Source organism: Enoplosus armatus, chromosome 8, assembly GCF_043641665.1.
Source record: "Enoplosus armatus isolate fEnoArm2 chromosome 8, fEnoArm2.hap1, whole genome shotgun sequence".
NCBI lineage: Eukaryota > Metazoa > Chordata > Actinopteri > Centrarchiformes > Enoplosidae > Enoplosus > Enoplosus armatus.
In genome coordinates, this window is record NC_092187.1 from 19,834,626 (window position 1) to 19,858,984 (window position 24,359).

Genomic DNA, 24,359 nt, shown 5'->3' on the forward strand with positions numbered 1-24,359 from the left:
CATTGTTAATGATAAGATCCTTGCTTAGAATATCCTCATTTTGTATGTAAATTACTAAAATTATTGCCACATAAGCCTGCATCTCATGTTCTGATAAAAAAAAACACCCCAAGACTATAATAGGATTTTTCATGATATTATAAATTCAACATGTTTTTGTCTCCCTAAACAAATATAATTTGTTCACACTTAAGCCATCTGCATATTTGAGCAAAAAGAAAGCAAGGGGATGAGATGAACATTTGAATGCATCCATGCATGAGGGTGTCTTTAAACCTTACTGTTTTATAATGCTTGTGAACTGGTTGTGAAATGTAAATTCTAGACTGAATGACATACATTATGATGTAAGCGTTGGGTCTGGCCAGTAATTGTAATTATTTCCCTGAATAATATACCACATTCTGGCGTGCAGCACACAGATTTCTATACTAAATCCCCATACACTACAAAATCACTCAAGGGTGTTTATTGTGTCTAAATAATGAATAGACACAGCCTTTACAAGTTGACAGTGAAAAATTTCCGGTGAACTCCCCTGATAGAACGCATTTCACAGTAAAATAATTTAGCTGAGCACAAAATAAAATGTATGCAATTCTCTATTCTTAAATTAATTTCCTAATTCAGTTGGGGATAGTTGTTTTACTGTCAGCGTTTTGCTGCAGAGAGACTGATAGACTGATAAAGAGGGAGACGAGCAAGTCAGTAAGGTATGAAGCCTGTGCTAAATATTCTGTTTTGTCTTGCTCTTGTTGTAGATGAACATGGACATTTGAAAATATACCTGCCCAAGAAGCTGCTTGAATGTCTACCAAAATGCACCTCGCTGCCAAAGGAGAGACACCGGTGGAACACTAATGAGGTAAGGCCACCGCTCCTTATCATACCACTTTCTACTCAGTCCATCTCTTTACAAAGGTATCCGACTGGAAGACACGTTTTTTCTTTCAGGCCTTTTTCAGACAGGTTTGTAAGACATGTTATCCCTTCAAAACAACATAACACCTTTCCATTAGGTTCCCTGATCCACCACTATTCTAACTGCTAGCATATTAACTGCATTTAGATATTTTACGTTTAGTTAATTCTCTGGTGTTCCCCCTTCAGATTACAGCAATTGGACAATTCAACATGTTTGTTTTAACTGCATAAAAGGTTTTACAGGATTTACAATTTTTTTTACTATCTATATTTCTCATTATATTTTACATTTATTATTTATTGCATGTGCAACTCTGAGCACCTTTGCAATAATTTAAGTGAAATGATTTTCAAATTGATTGTCTTAGTATCGACCCAAAGTTTCCTCTGATATTTTTTTCCCTAACACAGAGAATTCATTGCCACTGGGCTTTGCATGGATATCCTGGCCTTTCATCGTGATACAGTATGTTCTTCTGGTCGATTATAAGAATAAACCACAAGGTTAACAAAACCACCTCTCCCTCTATCTTCACGTTCAAACTGAGGCAGTTGTAAAATGTCCATCTCCTCTTGTAGTTCATGCTTACTCTGGATTTGCCAGTGCTCATTCTGCAAGGAAACCCTGTTTGACAAAAATCGAAGCTTCCTGTCAATTGCACTTTGAGTCTTATTCAAAAAACTTCACTGCTGCTGTATTTAGCAGGCATTATGAAGGGCTCTCAATGTATACGTAAAGAGTGTTTAACATCGGTGCTGTGAAAACTCAAGGTGTTTCGCATTTCATATTTGCATCACGTTAGGGAAGATAACTCGCCACTTTACATTTTCTCTCTTTCTGCACTTAATCATTTAAGAAATGTTGTCTCGTTTGATGTTTGTGAAGTTACAAACATCAATATGTCAAAAATATGTTCTCCTGGAAAGGTGAACTGCAGAATTTGTTACTGCTGCTTAAATCTTAATCTACCTCAGGCATGTAGACACACATCATTTCATGATCCATATATACACATAGTACCTGATCTGCTCTCAGATGTATACATGTTATACTGTATTTCCCTAACAGGGACTTACTGTATGTTGCTTCATTTGCCTCAGAACACGTTTGCCAACCTGCTTTTTTTTCTCAGGGGAGATGTTGGGGGACAATTTATCACTTTCATTTCCACTATTGAAAGAAGAAAAACTGGGTCTTATTTTCTGAGAATAACTGGTGGTAATTAGACCTAAATACTCACCATGATAAATCTTAAAACCAATATGCAAAAATCAACCATCCATGCTTTTGATTAACACATTGTGACCATATAAATATAGTCATCTGCAGTGATGAAAGTTAATTGACTGAAAAACAACCAGATGATAAGGCACCAGACAGGCTCGTTTCTAAGGAACAGGATACTCAAAAAGACAATCTGTCATTGACAGTTGAATATTATTTATACACCGACTTTGTGTAGTCAACATATTTTAGAAAATAGATGAAATAATTTATTTATCAGTGGTAAAGACGTGGATCTGTAGAAGTAGACAAAATGACTTATGATTAATACAGCAAGAAATTCACTGAGTTACTGTACATCACTTGCAGTCTCCATCCAAGTCTCCATCTGTCATGGCTTTGCTCACTAGCCCTGCCCGAGTAATGAAAAACATGTATAATTCTTGTGTGTTTCTAATTGGCTGATGTTGTAACTTGTTTGCCCTGTCTGACCTGCATTGTGTTGCTAGCAGTCTAAATTAATTAACATGGCTTTGAAATTGATCTCAAAATGTAAGTCTATGCATTTGGTTGGTATAAATGCTGTCGGCTACAGTTGTTAGCATGTCTTGTCATTTATTACCAAATGTAATCATAAGAGACATATTTCAGGAAAAATCACCAAGTTGTGTTTTTTTTTTACTAGGCTGCAGATTTGTGGATGTTTGGTGGGCTGATAGGATAGTGGAAAAAATGAGCAAAAAAGACGGTTCCAGTGGTGTTGTGGTATGCATGCCAATAGTGTTTTCCAGGGTTGAAGAGAGCAAGGCAACCTTTCCTAAAATCAAGGACGTTCCTTTTTTTGTGCAGACCATGCAAATCAGAGTGTTTGTGCCTCATTGGTGGCAGACAGGCAGGAAGGGAGGGATCAGAGAGGCTCTTGTCGGTGCAATTGTGTGACTCTTAGTGAAAGTGACACCTCATCAATTCTGTGCATATTTCTGGCACTAGCTCAGCATGCCTAATGCACAAATTTCCCACTTTTTACGTTTAAGGAATCTCAGTAGTCTGGAAGGTTAGAGCTGCTAATGTTTATTTGATTTTATATATTTTGCCCATAGAGTTTGGCTACTTTATATTTGTAAACTGTTGTTGGTATCAGATAATATAACATGGACTCTGCAGCAGACATATCAGTTAGTTAATTTGAACTGTGTGGGATATTTAGAGCTGCAACAATTAGTTGGTTCAATTAATCTGCTACTATTTCGATAATCGATTAATTGTTTAAGTTATTTTTCAAGCACAAATGCCAAACATTCTCTGGATCCAGCTTCTGAAATGTGAGAATTTGCTGCTTTTCCTTGTCTTACATTTTAGTAAAGTGGTTATCTTTGGGTTCTGGAGTGTTGGTCCGACAAAACAAGACATTTAATGACGTCAATTGAAAGTCACACGTGCTGTATGAAGGAATATTCACAAAGTGTGTGTCGTTCCTTCCCCCTGCTACCCACTTTTTGCAGTTGTACATTATTTACACCATGTCAAAATCTGGGATGATTCTGTTTTGGTTTCATTCATGAAGGGGTACACACTTCATTTTACTTTTGGTGGAAATGATTGAGGATACAACTTGCTGCTTGGAAACTTTAATCTGGAAGGAGAATGAGTGGGGGCTACCGTATTGCTGGTGAGGTGAAGTGAAGCTAATGCAGCACTATTCATTTCTATCTCATTCTCATGATTCCCCTGTGTAGTTTCATGAGAAGAAGGTGTGCAGGAATACATTTCAAGCATTTACTGGAAAATTAGATAAACCAATCGAATCAAAATGCAAGGGAGGGGAAGGGAGTTTAGAAGGTTGAATGGTGCTCTCATCATTGAATCATGAGCAGCGTGCAAGGTACGGATCTGCTATCAGCCTTCAAATTATCAATGGGAGAGAAGTACCTGGCAGTGTTTTTTTACAGAGAAAAAATAAGGTATTATTTAGAGAAACACAAAAGGAGGACATGATTGGAATAAAGAAATATTTGTGGAAATAATCAGTGACATTTCTGTGATTTCTATCTATTAAAATGAGACAAGATGATATCCCAAGATGATAGTGGATAAGTGTGCACAGCAAAATCTAAATACTTGTTTGTGTAGCTGCTCTTTCAGCCATTGATGTCCCCACGTCTCTCAGGTGAGACACATAGGAACAAATCCTCACAGAATTCCTCTCAGGTCTGCAGCCAAGTGCTATTGTCTGCTCGGTGCTCTGGCCCGATGACCTCTATCTTGCTAGACATTTCGGTTGAGATTAGAATCTTTTTAAAGAAGGACATCTCACGCAGGAACGGCTTTAGGCTTATATCCCTTTCAAGATCAAACGGAGTCAGCCTGATGTTTGGTTACGCTGGCATGAAGGTTGCAGGACTCCAGGATGTGCTGGAGAATTGCAATTTTACCAGTGCTATTTTCGAGATGGACTTCTTGCACTTTAGAGCTCTGATTCAGGCTGTGTATTATTATATGATCCAAAGCAAGTGTATCATCCGTTGGGAAACTACCAGTCAAAGAAAGTAGTTGATTTTATTTAGGCTTGACTTTTCTGCTACTCCTTTTGAGTTTGCCCCTTAACTATGTACTTCTGTAGCAGCTATTATGGACATAGAGTTTGAATGACAGCATTTATGACTTGCTACTGGAGTCCTGAGAGCAAGAGTGAGCTATATTTTCGCTACCACAACATGCTGGATTAGACACCTCAGTGTTAGCCCCCTTGTAGACGTAAACCTTGCTGACTAACAAGTGGCTCAAATGTGTGACATAAAGCATTGACAAACAGAGAACATTTGCATAAGTGACTATATTCCTAGTCACTCAGTCTTAAAAAGCAGAGGCAGAGGAGTACAGCATGAAGCCCTGGTTGAGGGAGGACACTGGGCCTAAGCTGGTGTGACACCCTCCGCCTTTAATGAACGGCACAACGCTCTGAGTACTGTGAGCTCCCACTCAGCTTAGAAGGGACTGCTTCTGAACTGGTGCTGAACCAAAACAGACAAGAGAGCATCAGCTCAGGCCTCCACCGGCCTGCTACACATTTAATGCCCCTGTCGTCAGGAATAATCCTCTCTGCCTCACGCCACCGCCAGCAGCAGCACAGCATGGCGCCTACATGCAATATGCTGCCGCTCAGGACAGAGCAGGAGCACCAGTAGAAACACTTAGTGGACTCACCGGGCAGCGGGTGTTATAGGCAGGGAAGCAGCGATCAAAAACCCCAACAAATGGAATTAAAGGAGATCGGATAAACCTGAGAGACTGTCAGTAACACTATAAGATAGGTGCTATAATGACAAGCACAATTGGATGCAGTGTGGTGTAATCATTCACTCCTTATCCCTGACTAAAACATAATTTGTGTTAACTCGTTCCATGCCACTGTATTATCTTGGATCCTGCTGTTATGATTTTACACAAAAATGCACTCTCTTGAATACAGTTATGGGGGGGAAATGAATATTTTCTTATTCTTTCATCTGTTCTTTGAAAACATGATAACTCTTTTTCAGTATTTTTTTAACTAAAATATTTTAATTTAAAGTATGAAAGGATAACACAAAAAACAGCTCTGCATATCACGTGTGTCTAACAGAGATGAAAGGGTCATTCTTGACTATTAATACAATTCCAATGCCCCATTGTATCTCTAGTCTATTTGAATGTAATGCCAAAACCATTGAGATTTATGCTTTTCTCAATCTAATGATACAAGTCCTTTGGGCCACGTGTTTCCAGCTTCTTGTTCTCTGAGCATGTCTCCTCAAACTGTGATTTGCAACAGAGTTTCTGATCCGTCTGATCACACCCATTGATGATACAAATCCAGCTGGTCAATAAGAACTTTAAGCTAAACAGCAAAGTGCTGCTCTGATTAAACCCTGCAGATTTGATGTACAATGCTGAGCTGAATCAGACAGATTGTAACGCAACTAATCCTGCTATTAATGTAGTTACTAGACGACAGTTTAGCAGTTGCCTCACTCATTAAATACGTGGCCTTTGCTGCTCGGTCTCCCTGAGGCTTAGTAAGCTTAATATTATATTTTATAAAAATAAAATAATTTCTCCTCTTATTAGCTGAGGTGCTCTTTATTCCAGGCGAGGCGGGGAGCGCCTCCACTACAAAACACTACAGGAAACCCTGAGCAACCGCTTCCATTTGGTGTGTGTTTTATTAAATAGACAGACCTGAAGTTGTATCAAGTATGCCTGTATTTATTCACAGCACTGTATTCAACACCAGCTCAGCCCTCACAAACAAAACAAATTAGATTTTGTGTGGAGAGTACTGCAGGCCTTAGACTCCTCCTGGTGCAAAAGTTGAAGCATCCCTTTTGGAAAATCCTGACCTCATTAAAACACTGGCTGGATAAAAGCTTTCTCCTCTGGATTAAAATGACTGGAATTAGAGAGATCTGACTGGCCTGGTCAAATTATCAGGTATTGGACTCTTCATTACCAGTTCTGATACATTCCCGTCATTATGCTGCCAAACCTGACCTGTCAGTGTTGTGTTTATAGACATCAGTGCTGAGTGAATTCACCTAATCGAACACAAGGTCATGCTTGATTAAATGTTTATCTTCATTTGAGCTCCTTGCCATGCATGGCGTTCTCTATGGGGAGTAATTAAAATGACTTTCACCAATTGCAAATGTTTACAGAAATGTTCATTAGCTTCTCTGGGGCAATCAGTGGAAATGAAAGGTCATGTTTGTCCATCTATCTGTTTGTTTGTTGTTGTTGGGATTCTTTTTTATATTCTGTGTCAGGTGCACACACAATGTTTCTTCAATAACAGGCTCTGAGAACATGTCAATGAATAGAGTAGGAGCAGGGCATCCTGTGGGGATGTTTTTTAACCAAGGTTCAGAGTTTATTTATATCAGCTCTTCATTGAACTACTCAGTTGAGGTTTAGATGGCAAAATGCCTGCACAATTTATTCTGGCTGCTCAGAGAGCACAGTTATTCAGCCACAGTGTTGCGGTGACAACTTTTCACTATTTCTTTTCAAAGTGTTTTTAATAGAAGCATTCGGGCTAATTTATGTCTGTGTGTTGAGTCTGTGTGGAGCGACCATATACTTTCATCTTACTGTAGTTTCCACTCAATTACAGTTTAAAAAATATATTTCATGGTGCCTTTTTCATCATTTGGCTGGTGAAAGTAGGAGACATGAAGATAAGGAATTGGTAGAGTTTCTTTGGATGGCTGACTTCATAGTAACTTCCTGTGAGCTTGATAGCTTTGGTGATTGCTAGTGTTGTAGCTTACTGTGAAGTGTCAATTGTGAGGCTACGGTGTAGTGAGGCAGTTGTAATAAGAACCCACCAGTCAGGTCATGCAGGGGGTCCTGCATGCTACAGGGGCCCTTTGCTTTTTCCTCTGGATGTGCACATCAAGGCAGGGGTCCTCAGTATCCTCTGAAGACAGGGGTATCCACTAAAAATTGCATGACCTCTATTGTAGCAGATACAGGTCACTCCACCTCCTGTGGGAAGCCTCTAAATTGAACCCAGCTTGTGTCTTCGATTTCTTTCCAGCTCCCTCTTCCTCTGGTTTCCCTCCTTTACTCTTATCTTCTGTCTCTTTCCCTTTTCCCTCATGTGTTCACTGAGCTGCAAAGCTATTCAGGTTCAGACGGAAAGATTTCTACCTTTTTCTCTGAATTGCTGGGTCAGGATTTTTCTGTGCGGAACCATTTTGTAATGGAGTTTAACTTTATTTACTAGATAAAGGAAAATGAGTTCTGCATTTGATGTGTGCGCCTTTGCTTCAATAAACTGTTATATTGTTCCATACACAGTAGATGATCATATGAGTGAATACCTCTGTTCTGCCATCCTTGAGTGGGATTGAATGGCAGGAGTTTGCATTATCATATTCACTTCCATGATATAAGTGGACTCCTGGAACTTTTAAGTGCATATTTGCAAAATGATGCATTTTTTTAAACTGAATCTTTGTATACAGTTTAGTATGTTTTTCCACTACTACTGTTAACATGTCTTCACCAGGTGGAGAGCTTGTCCGTTACGATAACATTTTTAGGGGGACAATGTTCTTTGAGAAGTCGATTCAGTGGCATTCATGTACAATATATAAACTTTCTTAATCTAGGAAAGTATCTTAACTTCTCTTTTGGATTTAGGAGATCTGTTTAGCTGTCTGCTGCACTAACCTTGTTCATTCTTAAAATAAGGTTCTTCAATTTCTCAGATAATATGATATTCAGACTCAGCCTATATTGTATAAAAAATATAATTTGTATGATTTTTTTAATGTCCAGCAGCAATTAACAGATATGAAATTAACAACAAGCAGGCTCTAACTGTTTAAATAGAGAAGAAATTATAGGAAAATTGGCCAAAATGGAAACAAAAAGAAAACCAAATTGGAGCTTGGAGGAAAATCCGCTGCTCACAGTGGAGGTACATCAGAGAAAACATATAATGAAAGGGAAATTTAGTGCCACAGTGACAAGAGTAGACAAAAAAGATGCATGGAAAGAGATTGCAAACAAAATTAATGCCAGCTTCACCCTTGTCGGTTGTACCCTGTGGAATACAAAAAAAGTGGCATTCTGTCAGAAGGGTGTCAGGAGATTGCAGCTTACAAGAAGGCCACCGCTGCAACTGGTAAGCTATAAAATTACTCTACTCTGAATTATGCATATTACTTCAGATAACATATTGTTCATGACCAGTGCTATATTGTTCAGTGAGTGTGCTTAATGCTTTGGGACCGCTGCCTGTACAATCAAGTTTTTCAGGCTGACATCATATCTTAAAAAAAACGATGTGAGAGAAACGTAAGACACAGCTTGATGTTCTGCAGTGTATCTCAGGTAAAGTAGCCTTTGTACGCCAGACTACAGTATAAAAAAGCAGCAATATAAATAATGTTAAGTGACCTAGACACAATAGATGGCATTGTAGTGGTTGTGTTTGCAATAGAAATAAACAGGTGATCTGCAGGTGAATTGTGACTAAATGCATATCCACCTGAATTTGCCCCTTCATAAAATCTATTGAGTCTTGTATGTTTCTACATTCATTTTTGAAATAATAGATGACACTGACTCCTCTCCAGACTCTCTATTGGTATTTTCTCTACTTAGGAGCTTTGTACCTCTTCCTCCTCAGTCAAACATCTCTTCACACTTCTTGCTACCAGGGCAGAAAAAAGCAGCTTTGCTCCAAAAGAGCCTCTTACTGGGACTAAAGCAGCAGCTATAATTCTGTGTTTGTAAACACTGACATCACACATTTAGGTTTGCAGAAATGTGTAAAAATACCCCACATCACACACACATTGTGTTGCCCATGTTCATCACTGGATCTTTTGTATCCTCTAATTGTACATATGAAGAGTAATAGTAATAATGATCAATCCAGTCAAGTCTACAATATTAAAATTGAGCCACACTTAAGACGTGTTATCTACAGCTGTTTGTTTTGACATTACAAACTGTATTCTAGTTTAGTCTGAAATTCAGCTGATCTTCCAGCCTTCGGAAAATGTTCTGCCTTAAGATTAGAAAGCATTTTGAAGGAAACGTAATGCCAAACGGACTACGTTTTGAGGAAATGTTAATTAAGTTATCTGGCAAAAACTGAGATACCGAACCTCGGTAAGATGTTCAAGAATATCCAATATCCAAAATATCAGAAAACAAGTTCACAGATTGGATATACATTTTAAGCACACCACATTCCTTCTAGATAGTTTTGATGGAGTAAATCCATCTGAACAAATACCATCTTGGCTGAACTCCTCGTGGAAATCTCCAATAAAGTTGTGCCTTTACTGGGCTGAGCCTGGGCTGAGTTCATATTTGGGAAGCCTGCCCTTTCTGTTATATTTTTGTTGTCCATTTTTAGATGTTCTAAGTTGTTTCGTAACGCTTCATGTAGCTCAGTATTTGTTCGGCTCTACTGCTTGTCCCATTTTGTATTTCACCAAGGTTAAACAACAGTGCTGGCCGGCAGAAGAACACCATGTATCTTTTTATTTTTGTTAAGAGAGTGAAAGCAGGGGAGAGAGGCTACTTCAACTATTCCATAGAGGAAAGAGGATCTTTTTTTAGAGTATCAAAGGAGCACATCATTTCCACACTACAAAATATAACATGTTAGGAAGGAGTTGAGGTCGGAAGATACTTCATCTGGCACCGGATGGAGGAGGCTGCCCTGACTCAGAATGGATGTTTCACAGACGTTCTCCAGGAAATCCCTTTGACTGTTCTTTGGAATCAGTAGGAGGCTTGGCGTTTGGGTAATCACTGGAAGGCCACATGGGTTCATCTGATTCATGGCATCCTTCCTGCTTACCCTCCTCACTGTCTTTGGTCCATCTCTCTCTATCTCCGTCTCTCTCTTGCTGTCTCTCTTGTTGTGTGTTGGTCTTTGATCTCTAAAGGTCCTTGAGAATGAGGAGCCAGCAACAACAGCAGGCTGGGATTCTCTGTGGGCCTGTTTGGATCCCAGCCCATCATGCCCTTTTCTATCTGATGGACAGCTCCAGGCATGGCAGTGCCTCTATAGCCCTGCTGCATTAGGCCTTCATCTGATTAAACCCTCTCTCATTGTCAAAGGCGGGGAAGTAGAACTAGGGCTATCATTGACCTTGTTTGCAAGCAGCAGGGACGGCCTTATAATGCAAGCATTTTCTTGCTTTTATCCATGCTTTAATGTCTTTAATAATCTTTTTTTTTGCTACACCAAAGAGGCGGTTAAGCTGATTGTAGCAGTTCCTCCCAGTTTTGGGGAAACTTGTTTAATGGAGCCACACACAGTCCATCTTACCTGTTTTATCTTTAGCTCTCCTACTGTATGTATTAAGTATTTATAAAATGTGCAGACGAGGAACCTGAGCATTTGGCAGGTTGACACGACTGTGGATGCATAGCTGACTGGGCTGTCATTTTGTCTTGTGTAAAACCTGGCTATTTCATCTAGAGGCAAGGGTGAGTACCTAACAAGGTGTTCGCATTAAATCAGAGATGCAGAGATATTCAAGTGAGAATTTGAGTCAAGTCTTAATTCTCGAAATGTCACTGCAGATCAAAGATATCCTCTTTTGTAATTGTTATACTGCAGGAACCAAATTGAAATACAAAATCAATAACCTTTTAAAACACTTTTAAAACAGTATTTTTATTATACATTTGTCTGCACTTTATTTGAACTATAAGGGTTTGCCTTTTTTTTATCAATGGTATGGTTAAAATATATATTTCACTTTATAACATTACTCTGGCATAGGTCGCCCTGACCTTTTGGGGTATACAGTATATTTGTAATTCAGTGAATCACAGTATCAAAGGTTATTTGCTATAAGTTCATTGTTTTTTTCTTATCAAAGCTGCCCATTCAGGCAGCTCGTAGGATCCTGGTCCAGCAGGATTCAGATGTCCTTTTGGTTGGATGTCCTTGAGCCCTTTGTTCATCTGGGCAGTATGTGAAGTCCCTTTTCTCTTCGAGATGTTTACACATCAATAAAACTGGCTGAATTTGAAAAATAAAGCTGACAAGGACATAATGATCCATCCCACAGGTCCCAGATCCAGGACTGATCAAGTTCTTAAAAATCTTTTTAGCACAGATAAAGTCGCAAAATAAGGAAGCTCTCAGTAGGTTTGTCTTCTAACGGCTGTTTAAAGTTATAGGTTATTTATTCTGTCATTTTTCAATGATCCTTTCGTCTTTGAAGCCCTACATGGAACAGAAATCCACGTTGTGCTCTTCTTCTGTTAGGCTCTAGTCACCCGAACGTCTCTAAGTTTTCTTGTTTGCAGCAGTCTCTCAAATCCTACAGAGAAATGATTTCCCGAATAAGCGTATATCTAATAAAAGTTGAGGACAAAACAGTTTTGCAGAATGAATTATAGTAAACTTTGAAGAAAGTGGACACTGCAATGATGAGTGACAGCAGATTGAGGTGTTTATTTTATTGCTCGGCTCTCTCCTTTGATTATATTTTGTACTCGTGCATTTTTCTATCTTTTGTGAGTGATCTGTGCAGCTTGTTTGAAAAATACTTCTGGCAGGTAAAGTTTTTTGGAGTTGCTGCAGGGGAGTTGATAGTGAGCTACTCAGTAGCAGGTACTACGAAGTGGTACTAGTGGTAATAGCACAGATATTAGTATATGGTTGGTGCTGGTACTTTTGTTATATTGAGAGCAACGTGGGTAATAATTAGAAACAACTTTAAAAAGATGATATGAACCTTCTAATTAGAGAGTTTTTATTAAAAAAATAACACTGACGTGATTTTTCCATTCAATACCTCCAGTGCAGTACTTCAAGATATGCAGCTTGTTTAATCCCCTATATTTCAGAGCTTGTAAAGCACTGAACCTGAAACTTACTTGAATGAATGTACATTACAGATAGCCAATGTGTCTGACACAGCACTCGGATTCGCATGTGCTTAGCTGTGGCTTTTAGTACCTTTCCTGACCAGTGACATTAGTTTGAGTTGTCTTTTTCAACCTTTTATCTCTACTCTTTATACTGTGGGGTTTCCTTTGGCATAATTGAATGTCCTGCTTCCAGTTTTTTGAGACAGTTTGTCGATCAGAATAGTTGTAGCTTTACACAGTGACGTATGGGAGATTGTTGTTTGACCCCTTCATGCTGGTTGGTGTTGATTTTTGGCTCTCCAGCTTGGGCCTAAAAGGTTGAGGTGTCAACACAGAGTCTTTTGAGAGTCCATAAATACCTGTCCTCCTCCCCTCCCTTTTCTTCCACTCCCCTAGCCTGTCCTTTAGCAGAACCTTGAAGCACCATTGAAATTCTGCACTGCCTTTTGAAATCTCTGTTGATGAGGCAACATGGACCCACAGTGGCTCTGCTGTTCTCCCTCTGCAGGATATTTTTCAAAGTCATGTTTATATACTATAAGTAGAAAGGAGTGAAAGTGCTTTGATGGTATCTAACAATAAAAATGCTTAGAAATCTCCTCTGGCATAAATGCTTCAGCTGGGCTGTGTTTCTCCCATGACATGTTCACTTTCTCATTGATTGATGTTTATGTTTGTGTTTCCTTGTGACGGTTTTTCTGATGCTTTATACACATCTCCAGACTGAGAGAATATCTTCAAATGCAAATCTGATCTTCTTTTAAGTCTGTACGTTGCTGCTTTGCTGCTATCTTTTGAGAGACGACTGTGCTTTACAATAAAGTCAGCAGCACACACATCTTCATTAAACGCGGGTTGATAAACCATTAATCCATTCAAGCAGTGTTTTATTTCCATTTATTCTTGTCCGCCCTCACAGTACAGCAAATAAGAAGAGAAAACTCCCTCCTGAGTATTTCTTGACCGAAAACAATCTCATCCTACAGCTCTGATGTCAGATGATAAAGGGTGTTTTTTTGTGGACACGACTCTGTTTCTCTCTGTGTCCAGTCACTCCTGTGACCTTTAAGAAGACCATCTACTGTATTGAGTTTCCAAGTATCGTGTATAGTATGTGAATTGATCATAAGAGGAAGAGATATGTTCCAGTAAGACGGTCCTAAGTGTGTGCATGTGTGTGTTTGTGTGTTAAGCTGTGCCTCTATTGCCATTCGTGTAGTGTTGGGGTTAGGTCAATATTATATTAGCACTGCCATCGCATTTTCCAAAGCTCCATGAATAATGTAAGAGTTAGATATCCCTTCATATAAATACAGCCCATTATCGCTCTGTATCCTTGGTAGACGTAAGACAGTTCATAGTTTCTTCCAACAGATTTGATTAACCTTATTGCATGGTATCGCCAAATGGTGGCCTAAAGTTGTTGTCACAAGAGATAGACCCCTCTCAGTGGAGAAAGAGACCTTATTGTGACCTTGTTGGAGACAATCAATGGCCTTTATCTCCCCCAATGCATAATAAATCCTACCAAAGAGTTGGTCCACACATCCCTGTAATGTATTGACCTGCACCGCCAACATTTATCAACTGGACTCGCTGGCTAAATAATTTAGGTTTTGAGCTTAGACCGTACTTAGTCAGTGGCGCCCAGACCAAGTTCGGCCTGCCAAGTTAGATTGATGTGCTCCACAGAAAGTAAAGAATAGAGGGGAATAGAACTTTATTAACCCTATCAAGCAGATAAACTGGAGTTCAACTTTTCACATCACACACCCACACAACAAACTCAAAAAACAGCATGCACACACAAGGACTATTTTATTGGTTTAAAGGTTAAACTGCAAGGTCAGTCACTGTACGTGTTTGTGGTTCGACTCTGCCATACAGGCGTTACAGCTAATATAACACCTGTGCAGTTCCTGGCTGGAAAACCTGAACCAGCTTGTACTCAGAATCAAACCTTTCATCTTCTGGCTTCTGATTGGCCTTTCTTATCTCCGAACTGAACTTCCTCCTCTTAGACAGACACAATATATCCCGCTCTGCTTGGAGATAAGGAAACCCTCTCAGACAGCAGTTTGTCCTATATTAGACTGATTTTCTAAACTGTACATTTATGTTTGTCCTGCTCAGTTCTTAAACATTGTATTGCCACAGGGCCTCCAGTCATAGCCTCTTGAATCAACACAACAGCATGAACTACTGTTGTCTGCAGGGGAAAATTGCTTTCATTTACAAGAGCAGACTATAGATTTTTGCTAAGACTCTCAGTGGCAGTTATAACACCTGAAAGCTTCCTTCAGATCTCAAATCAGAGTATTTGAATAATAAAAAAACAACATTTTATTCTCTTTTAGTTTCTGACAGTTTTAAGAAATGCAGAATATCTTTTGATGGTATGAGTAATACTTAAAGTTAGCCCTGCAGTCATTCATTTGTCAAACCTCTCTCAGATGCATTTCTGAAATATCATTAGACATGCCTTCAACAAAGGAAAAAAACAGCATCAAATTCTTAAATAATAATAAATCAAAGCCTTGAATTCTGACTTGTAAATTAGAGGACAACAAGTTTAACTTCACATTTTCCATTTCTCCCCTCTTATTTCTTTGCATCTTCTTCCCGCACTCTTCACACTTCTGTTTTGCTTAGGCTCAACTCCCTCCCTCCTCTCGGATATTTGCACTCTGTATTAATAAGAAATTGAGGTTGCCGATGACTTTTAGTACAGCAACACCAGATTACCATACTCAGCATGAATACTAAACAAGAGGAAGGGACGTGCTCAGGCTCCGGCTGAACCTTGATCCAAAATCTCCCTTTAACCAAATTATATTCCTCAGGATGAAAGAGGGAATTGTTCTGATAGCCTGATCAAAGCAGTATATCGCTGTACTATAAAGGAACACCTGGAAATCTAATGGAGAATTCTGTTGTAGCAGTGAGGGCACTGGGCAATACATAATGTATTTGTACATAATGTTTATGTAAACATCTGCTCGGGTGTGTTCTAACTTATTTATTTGATTTATTTCGTTCTCTGTGCTGGTGGGGCTGATGATGTGCTGATATTAATGGCCAAATCCATGGACGTGAAGACCGGTTTCCTGGTGTCCTTGGCTTTTTGAACCAATGCTCGCTACAATAAACATGCTGCATTTGGATGGGTGTGGCTGTATGAGCCGCGTTACTAATGGTCTAGGGCGCCCAAATGGCCCTCGATTACCCTCTGACTAAAAACTCTCTTTTTAAATTAATTGTTTACTGGATTATTGAAGACAGATTTAATAATTTGCATTTATTTATTTAGTACTTACTCTCCTAATCTTTTTTTCCCTAATTTTTCCTTCAGACTTGCTAGAAAAATATGTGTTTTAAAAAGTAATGCAATAATTACCCTACCAGCATTACCCTTCTTTGGAGAGCCACAGTCAAATATTCAGTATCTAAACTGTGAGATAATACCAAGGCTCTAACCATTTAGTCAGTCCAACTAGATTGCCACGTCTTAAAGGACATAAAATCCTTTTTTGACATACAGTACACTATAATTTTTGTAGATAATTTATACATTTTGAATATTTATTGTATTTTGGTGCTATTCATTTTCAGACGACGAATAGCAGCCTAGCCTAACGTCTAACGTCTGAATGATGTGATGCTTTTGAATAATGTCTTCCATGCTATAATTAATGACACACAGAACAGTCACCTAAATCAAGTCCAACTCCATAATGAATGTTTGGACAGTTCACACCATAGTGCCTTCACAGACAGACAGAAATTATGTGATTTAAACCTGCATAATACTTTCTGCACCACTCCTTCAATGTTTTTCAAGATTGCATCACCATGTATATGCCAATAATCACAAGTATGCTGATGGAAGCTTAAGATATCAGACTGTGGCCAAAGCTAATGTTTGTGTTAGATTGAAAAAAAACCCAAAACACTGACTTTTCAATACAGATTGCCTTGGTGCTCTGCATTAAGGCATCACAGAAGGGATGTATATTGTCACTGCATAATGAACTACACCGAGCTCCTGCTAGCAGACTCCCAAACCTGTTAGCACAACATGCTATCTGCTGCCAGTGTGCTGACATGATGGCTTTTCCAGTGAGTGAGCAGGGCTGCCAATAGTGTCTGGGCTGGAATGGGCTCATGGTGTAGAAAGGAGGGGAGAGCGAGGCTCTATGCTTCTCTATAAATACCCCTGTCGCGCTTATATCAAATCGGCCCTGCACACTAAAGGGCTGGCGTGAGTGTACAGGGTGTTTTTCACACACGTCTTCAGAGGTCCAGGGGGTCTGGAAAGGTCAGTGTTACGCTCAATGGCACATTCATATGAGTAGATTTGCGCATTGATGTTTATCGTGATGGGTGTCGCAGATAAAAAGTATCATTAGAATTAATTATCCAGGGGGTTACGGGATAAGGCTGTGAAATTGCTGCATCCAACCGCTGTTACATTTATCATACTCCACATGGCTGTGTGGATGCGAGATGAATGACTGATTTAGACATTAACCAAACAAGCATTATTAGCATATGTTGCATTCAAAACACTGCCACACAAATCCTGTCTGTTTCTCTCTCCTGGAGATAAATAGCAAGATGCCGTTGGACTTCCAAGACACCCACAAATTAGAGTTGAATCTGGAGCCTTAATATTTTATTATTGCACATTAATAATAGTTTTAAATCATGCTCCTATCTATCCACAAGTCCTCCTTTTGTCCATGCCCTCTAGAACGACACATTTTCTGGACTGATGCCACTATCGACAAACACTGTTAGAAAAATGTGTCTGGTTTATGATCTGACAACGCTATGGATAAGGTTTGGTTAGGTTTAGGGAAATATCATGGTTTGGATTAAAATTAGTATATCGTTAAGATTAGGGGATCCTCGTCACCATGGTTACAATGATAACCATCTGGTCAGAAAAGAAACCAACAGTGACTGTTGGTAGGAAATTGAAATCGAACAGCAATCCCCTGAGTTACAGTCCAAGGTTTTGTTGTCCCGTCCAACTACAACTACGAAATGAGGGATGCTCTTGTTTTCCTGGGAGGACAGTGTCCTGATATGTAACAATGCTCAAGACTGCCCTTAATGAGTGCTGTTAGTGTTAGCATTGTGGCATTCTGATTTGTTTCCTAGTTGTACTCCAAAAATGGCTCCCTCAAGACTCCAGTGTTGGGGAACCCTTGATTTAAAAGGTAAACATGCCTGCCTGATGCCACCACCACAGCTGCTTGTGCCGATGATGATGAAGTTTCCCAGGAACGGATGATAATCCTGACACTGCATCCTCCTAAGTCAGTGAGCCATGCAGTATAGATATGGATGTGTCGCTGGCAGATTGGGAGGTAGATTTCCCATCTACACCTCCTGTGGTGGCTGGTGCCTCGGGGGAGCAGCTATGTAAATAATGAATGCCTTTGGGTGTGAAACATGCACAGATAACCTTCAAGACTGACGCGGATCAGTGCCTTCACATTAGCTGATAGGATTAAGGTTAAAATCTACAGAAACTGCTCCAAAAGAAAACACAAATCTAGCCACAGCGAATAGCGGGTTACATGGGTACGTAGTGTGCAGCTGATAAGGACAGGTAGAAGTAATCACGGGGGACTGGTAATAGTTCAGCAATCTGATGATGGGGATGGCAGAGCTACATATCTCTGCCTTTCTCCAGCTACATTTAGAATCATTTCACTGAGCTAAATTCGAGTTTGACTAAAAATCATGAGTTAGTTTTGCTGTTGGTTGATAAGTCACAGAATACTTGTAAAATGAGTGACCTGTGTATTCAGATGACTGCTAGACTTTTCTTCAAACACCAATCACCAGGCTTCGAAAGGATGGAGAGCCTGTGTCGTCCTGCCAGTTACTGGTCTCAGTACTCAAATATGGCAAACACAATCTCAGAGATCCTCCTGTGTCTAGGCTCTGTTGAGAGGAAAACTCATTGAGCATATGTTGGCATCCATAAGAGATGAAAATACGTAGGGAACAAAACTAGTTCTCTCTGTTGTCCCATCTGTCTGCTGAGGACTTTGTGCACCCAACAGCGGCCCGCTAGTTTCTCTTTCACAAGTCAGCTCTTGCTGTGCAACAAAAGATGTCCCACAATTCTCTCATCTCTGTCACGATGCCCTGCTCACAATCACTTCAGGTAAATTGACATCACAGAGTTGGAGGCTGATAGCAGACTGGATGAATAGGCCGACATGAGAGAATGAAATCCACCACGAATGACCCTCCAGTTACAATAAGGCAGTGTTGTTTGGCTCTGATGAACACTTGGAAGTTGTTAGATGGAAATGATGAATCTGGAAATTAGTGTCCTCGCTTCTTATTATTTGGCTGTGTGAGAGAATTACACCTGGAGTAATAACTCATTAAACTGGAGTAATTAGCATAAACAGCTGTAACACAATGACCCCTATTCATCAAAGATATTGGGACCTGCATGTTTTATAATGTGTATTTATCTGTCTGTCTGTCTGAATGTCTATACTATGTCTGTTTATTTCATCACCAGAAGTGCTATACTTTTAACAACACAACACATTGCATTTCGTGTTGAATTGGCATTGCCTGAAGGTCATGGATGGATGATGTCCATCTGTCTTTGATTCTTATCCCCCCCAGCGAGATGTTTATGGTCTGAGTTGGAATGAGGAAATAGAGGGTGACTGAAAGAGAGACTGCAAGAGAGATGAGGGGTTTGGGCATCATTGTTAAGCTGAGCTCCAGGCTGGTCCTGAAGGACAGTTAAACCTAAAGTCCAAACCAAGCTTAGAGAGAGGGGTGGAAGTTAATCCCTCATCCTCAGGCAGGTGTATCACAAAGGCTAAACATATACATAGGAAGACAGACCAAGGGAGAAAGTTGGGATAATTGAAGTCTGCTAAGAAATGAGCATGTGCACCCTTAGGGTGAGTGAGCTCTGCTTTGTGGTATTTCTTCTTAATGTTATCAAGGTAAAAGAGATGGGGGTTTCATTGCCCAACCTTTTTAACATTGTTTATTGCTACCCAGCTTGGGAATTTAAGAGAGTATTAAGGTGGGAGGCTATACAGCAGTAGTGGGTGAACTAGCTTAGCTCCATGTTTACATTTTTGTAAAGCTGCTTCAGTCAGGAATGAGGAATAGCTGTGCCTCATGCCACTGGCACTACATGTTAGCAGATCAATCGCAATAAACTTTTTTCAGTTTAATATTTGTCGAAGGAGAAGTTTTATCGATCAACATTATCAGCTTCCATGTCTATTGATAAAACGGCATGGCAACAATGCGAGCCCTCAGTGACCCAGGGAGAGAGAGGCTCATCATCTTCTGTTCCACTAGCCGTAATCATTCATGACACCGCCCGTTGTCTCTACAAGGTGTCTCTGTCTTTGACTGTCCTGATTCCCCTCAGCAGCAAAACAGCCAAAGTCAAATTGAATCCAGAAAGGAGGATTTTAAACGGAAAGATAAGGGGGCAGATATGCCTTAATCATCATTTGCTCTTGATTAGAAAATCAATGGCCTTTGATGCCAGAGTGCATGTCTGCCTTTGGAGTTAAGAGTGTGACAATGACAATGTGGACTGGAAAATTGGCCTTTTAAACAGCTACCTTCTCTTTGTTGTTTGGAGCCCCGTTCTTTAATGCAGTGAAAAGTCTCCTCTATCACATAATGTCTGCCTGTCAAAGAAATTACTTTTTCTCTTGCTCCTGTGTGAAACTTTGTTAAAGAAATCCTTGGAAGCTTAGAAAGCACAGGGAATTTCTTAGTTTTTAGAGCTGACTTTCACAGTATTTCCTTGATTTATGTAACAGATGAGAAATAAAGTTGTCACTCAATTCTCTGTGGCGGTTTTGAGATATGCCAAAGAGAGAAAATCTTTGATGCCTTCCCAGGTTTACCTGTCAAAAAGGTTTGAAGGCAGCGTGTCCCAAGTTATAGTATGGCTAGACTGTTGCAGTCAAAATTTCTTTGCACCTATGAACTGCACAACAGTTTTTGCTCTGTGTTGATATAAAAAAGAAATATACAGTAGCTCAAGAGTTAACTTACTATTGCTGTATTTTTCAAAACGCCTTCTGGCATTTAAAGTAGTAGGTTTTGCTTACTTATCTTTTATAGCTTCCATAAAAATGAATATTTGTACCTCCAAAGATCTTGAGCAAACTACACTATGAATAGAATGGTATCTATACCTTCCCATAGCCTACAGTGTATCATATGTACATTTCATGCTTCCTTTAACTATAACCGAAGATGAGGGAGCCTCTCCTCTTATTAATATGCTGTGGATGATGGTTTTTAAACTGGGCTTACCAGGCATCTTTCCCTCACTCTCCTGTCCTCTCTAGTCTTTGCCTTTGTGACATGCTGTTGTACTTGCCGTGTTTTTACCAGCTCTGCATATCGATCCTGCTTCATCACCACCAGCTCCTGTTGCAATAAGCCTCCAGGAATATGGATGAGGTCTGGTTGGCAGAGGATGCACTGCTGATTAATATGCTCTGCGTGAGGATATGATGAAAATTCACATTTATAGGTCTTATATGAACACTGATCTCTGTGTGGAGAACATCCGTAATGGTAAATGAGAGATATACTGTGAAATGGTGATAAAGGGGGCTGTTTAATTCATACAAAAATAATGAAATATAATGAAAATAAAATGTAATGCATTAAGTGCAGTTTTTGTGTAATATTGTGTTTGAATTTGAGCTCAAAACATTTTACACAATTGTAAATATATATGTTAAACTGTGCACGCTTTGCTGTTCTGGTGCCGTTTTGCTAGTGGTTGTTGATGGCATCTTGAATCTGATATTCTGATAATCTAATTTTGTGACAAGGAAAGAAGCATTTTAGTCACCCATACATAGTTTAGCTTTTTTCTTGCATGCCACCATTTCATATCAAAGTAGCAGCTTACATTTACTGTAATAAATCCTAATGTATTTTAGTTGTGGGAGGTGTAGTAAAAGGTTGTAGTGAACTGGAGTGAACCTCCGAATGTGTAATTCCTGCCCTCCTTGGTGGGGTGAAAAGAAGTTACTGTGACTCCATGTATAATGGCAGAGACACGTTTTTGTCTTCATCCTCCCAAGGCTAACAGTTTTCGTTGTGACAGGCACCACAGTGCAAGGGAAAGTGGCTATTCAATAAATGTTTAACAAAAGAACAGGACTTACCAGGACACGTCCTTGTGGCCACTTATAAATCCATCTTTGGATCACTCTCAACTGGAATATAAGTAGAGTTGAAATAATTTTTTAAGTATGCCAAACATTCTCTGGTTCCAGCTTCTCGAATGTGCAGCTTTTCTTTGTATAATGTGAGAGTACATTTAATACTTTTTGGATTTTGGACTGTTGGTTTGACAAAACAAGCAATATGTCACCTTGGACTGTAGGAAATTGTCTGGTGCATTTTTCACTGTTTTCTGACACTTTATAAACCAAATGCTTTATCGATTAATTGAAAAGATAATTGGCTCAATTGATGCAACTCTAGATAAAATTGACATATTACAAAACCTACCTTAACTGGGATAAAATTTTTAAATATTTGCCTAATTTCCCAGTACTAACGAATTCACACTGAATAAAAAATCTCAAACCAAACAATAATACACCTTTGTCACGACTGCATTTTAAGAGAGGTCAGAGAACACGTTTAAAGCTATTTGTCTGAGCTCTGCAGGTAAATGCTTTAGCAGTTTTGCCCTTGACTTGCTTCAGTTGGTTTTGCACTGAATAAAAGCATCATTTTAAGAGAATTACGTAGCCATAACAACCATCTCAGGTACATCGTATTGTGTCAGCCGCAGTTGTTGAAAGTGAAGTAGTGGCTTATTCTCCCTGGGGAATAGCCACATCAATCAAACAGTAGTGATATGTCTTTCATTTTTACCTATAACGGCCCTGTTTCCTGTTGTGCCTTCCAAATCAGATTAGTGATTGAACACTAAAGAACAGTGGACCACCTCCATGTAAGCTACTTAAGTACCTATACTGATAAAAGTCACCTCAACACCTGTGTAAGGTGAACATAAAGAAACATGCTTGTACAGTGCAGGTACACCAGACCTACTGCATATTATGCACTACATTATTTGCCACATTGCTTTCTCCTGTTCTGAATGTGAATAGTATTCTTTCTACAGACACATGCAGTATATTGTTCTTTCTATATGATGAAAAAAGGGACAACAGCTGTAGTTGCTGAAGCATGTAACTAATTACCTGCCATTGATTTTTCAGCTTGATTGCAATTTTACAATTGCTTTTCAATGCTTTTAGTCTCATTGTCACTTTGTAGGAAATGAAGTATATTTTTTTGTAGTTAGGTATAGCATTTATTTTTTGTTTTCCTAGTGTAATACCTTGTGGCTTTCAACTCTAATCCATGCAACACACCATGCTCACAGCGTGGCAGTGTGTTCCACTGTGGCAACCCTGCTGTGTGAAGGTAATGATTGCAGGTGTGCGTGTGTGGAAACCACTTGTTGGCATGACAAGATGCAAGTTTCAGACAAACAAACATTATATTTTTTATTCCGAATGACCTGTCTGTCACACCCCCTGGAGTCTGATTCTTCAAATCCTATCTGCACTGATGTTTTGCATCACCGGCACACCATCATCCCTGTTATTATATTCAGATCTCACTTGATAACCATATGTAAATTTCTCCTATATGTGAGTGTGTGTGTGTATATGTTTAATCGTGTTTAAGTATATTTGGGATGTATGACTTTGGGTCTGACTTGGCCCATATTTTGTGGCATATTTTGCATTATTCAACCATTTAAAAATATTTTTCCTCAAAAGATAAACAAAGTACAAATACTATTTATAGTATACAAAATATATACATACAGTATGTGACATTGGCCTACTGGTAGACAGATGGACTCCAAGTAGTCTTTGTTAAGACGAGAATTCCTACATTAAAGTAATGCACGGCACCATATTGGATTCCACAGTTGACTGCCATTGCTTCATGCACTCCGTGTGTTTCTGAGCCCTCCTTGGCTCCAGTGTTTAATATGAGTACTTCTGTGACCAGAGATAAGGCCGTTATGGCCATGACAAGGCCTTGTCTTGCTCTGCCATGATGCTTCTATTGCTCCTAGTGCCTGTTTGCTCCCAGGGCCAAAAACAATATGCTGTAAATTGCGCGACGGCCTCTTCAGGTTGATATGCTGCCTGCGAACGTGATGTGATTGGGTATCGATTCACACCACAACGCTAAAATTGCCTGCCTCATGGCCCCAGACACCAATAGTGACAGCTTCAGTACAGGACAGGAGGAGTGCCATGGCATGAGTCTGTCTGGGAGAGGATACCTTCTCTCTGCTTTCTGATCTTCACCCTCCCCTCCTCCTCAGAGAGGAAAGGATTAGAGATTTAAAAAAAAAAAGGGACAGAGCCCCCCTGCTGTGTTGTATGAACATATCACAGCTACATTTACAGAAATCTAACATGCCTCAAAAGCTAGGCTGCACACATTACAACCTCATTACAAAAAAGACAAAAAAAAACATGTAAACATCTTCTTTTCATTAAAATGCCAGTGATATTTGGACATGGACAGTTTTTTAATCTGTTCACAACATTTGCGACACTGAACAAAGATGGGCTGGCTTTCTGCTTTTCAGTTGAAAGTAGTGGTGACACAGCACTGTCAATCTGCATTCAGTATGATTAAAACATGCCCTGGATCCTGTTGGAAGATGAATAATGCAAGAGAAATTGCTTGTGTAATGAATAAATGGCAAATAATCCCACCA

The 24,359-nt window shown here is 39.5% G+C and overlaps 1 protein-coding gene across 1 annotated transcript in view; it reads left to right on the plus strand.

Annotated features, from left to right (window-relative positions):
- The window catches only part of camta1a (calmodulin binding transcription activator 1a), a 265,794-nt gene that overhangs the window by 12,876 nt on the left and 228,559 nt on the right, over positions 1-24,359 (plus strand). The window contains exon 3 of the mRNA XM_070910084.1: positions 762-865. Coding sequence (XP_070766185.1) covers positions 762-865 — 104 coding nt within the window. The remainder of the gene's footprint in view (positions 1-761; positions 866-24,359) is intronic.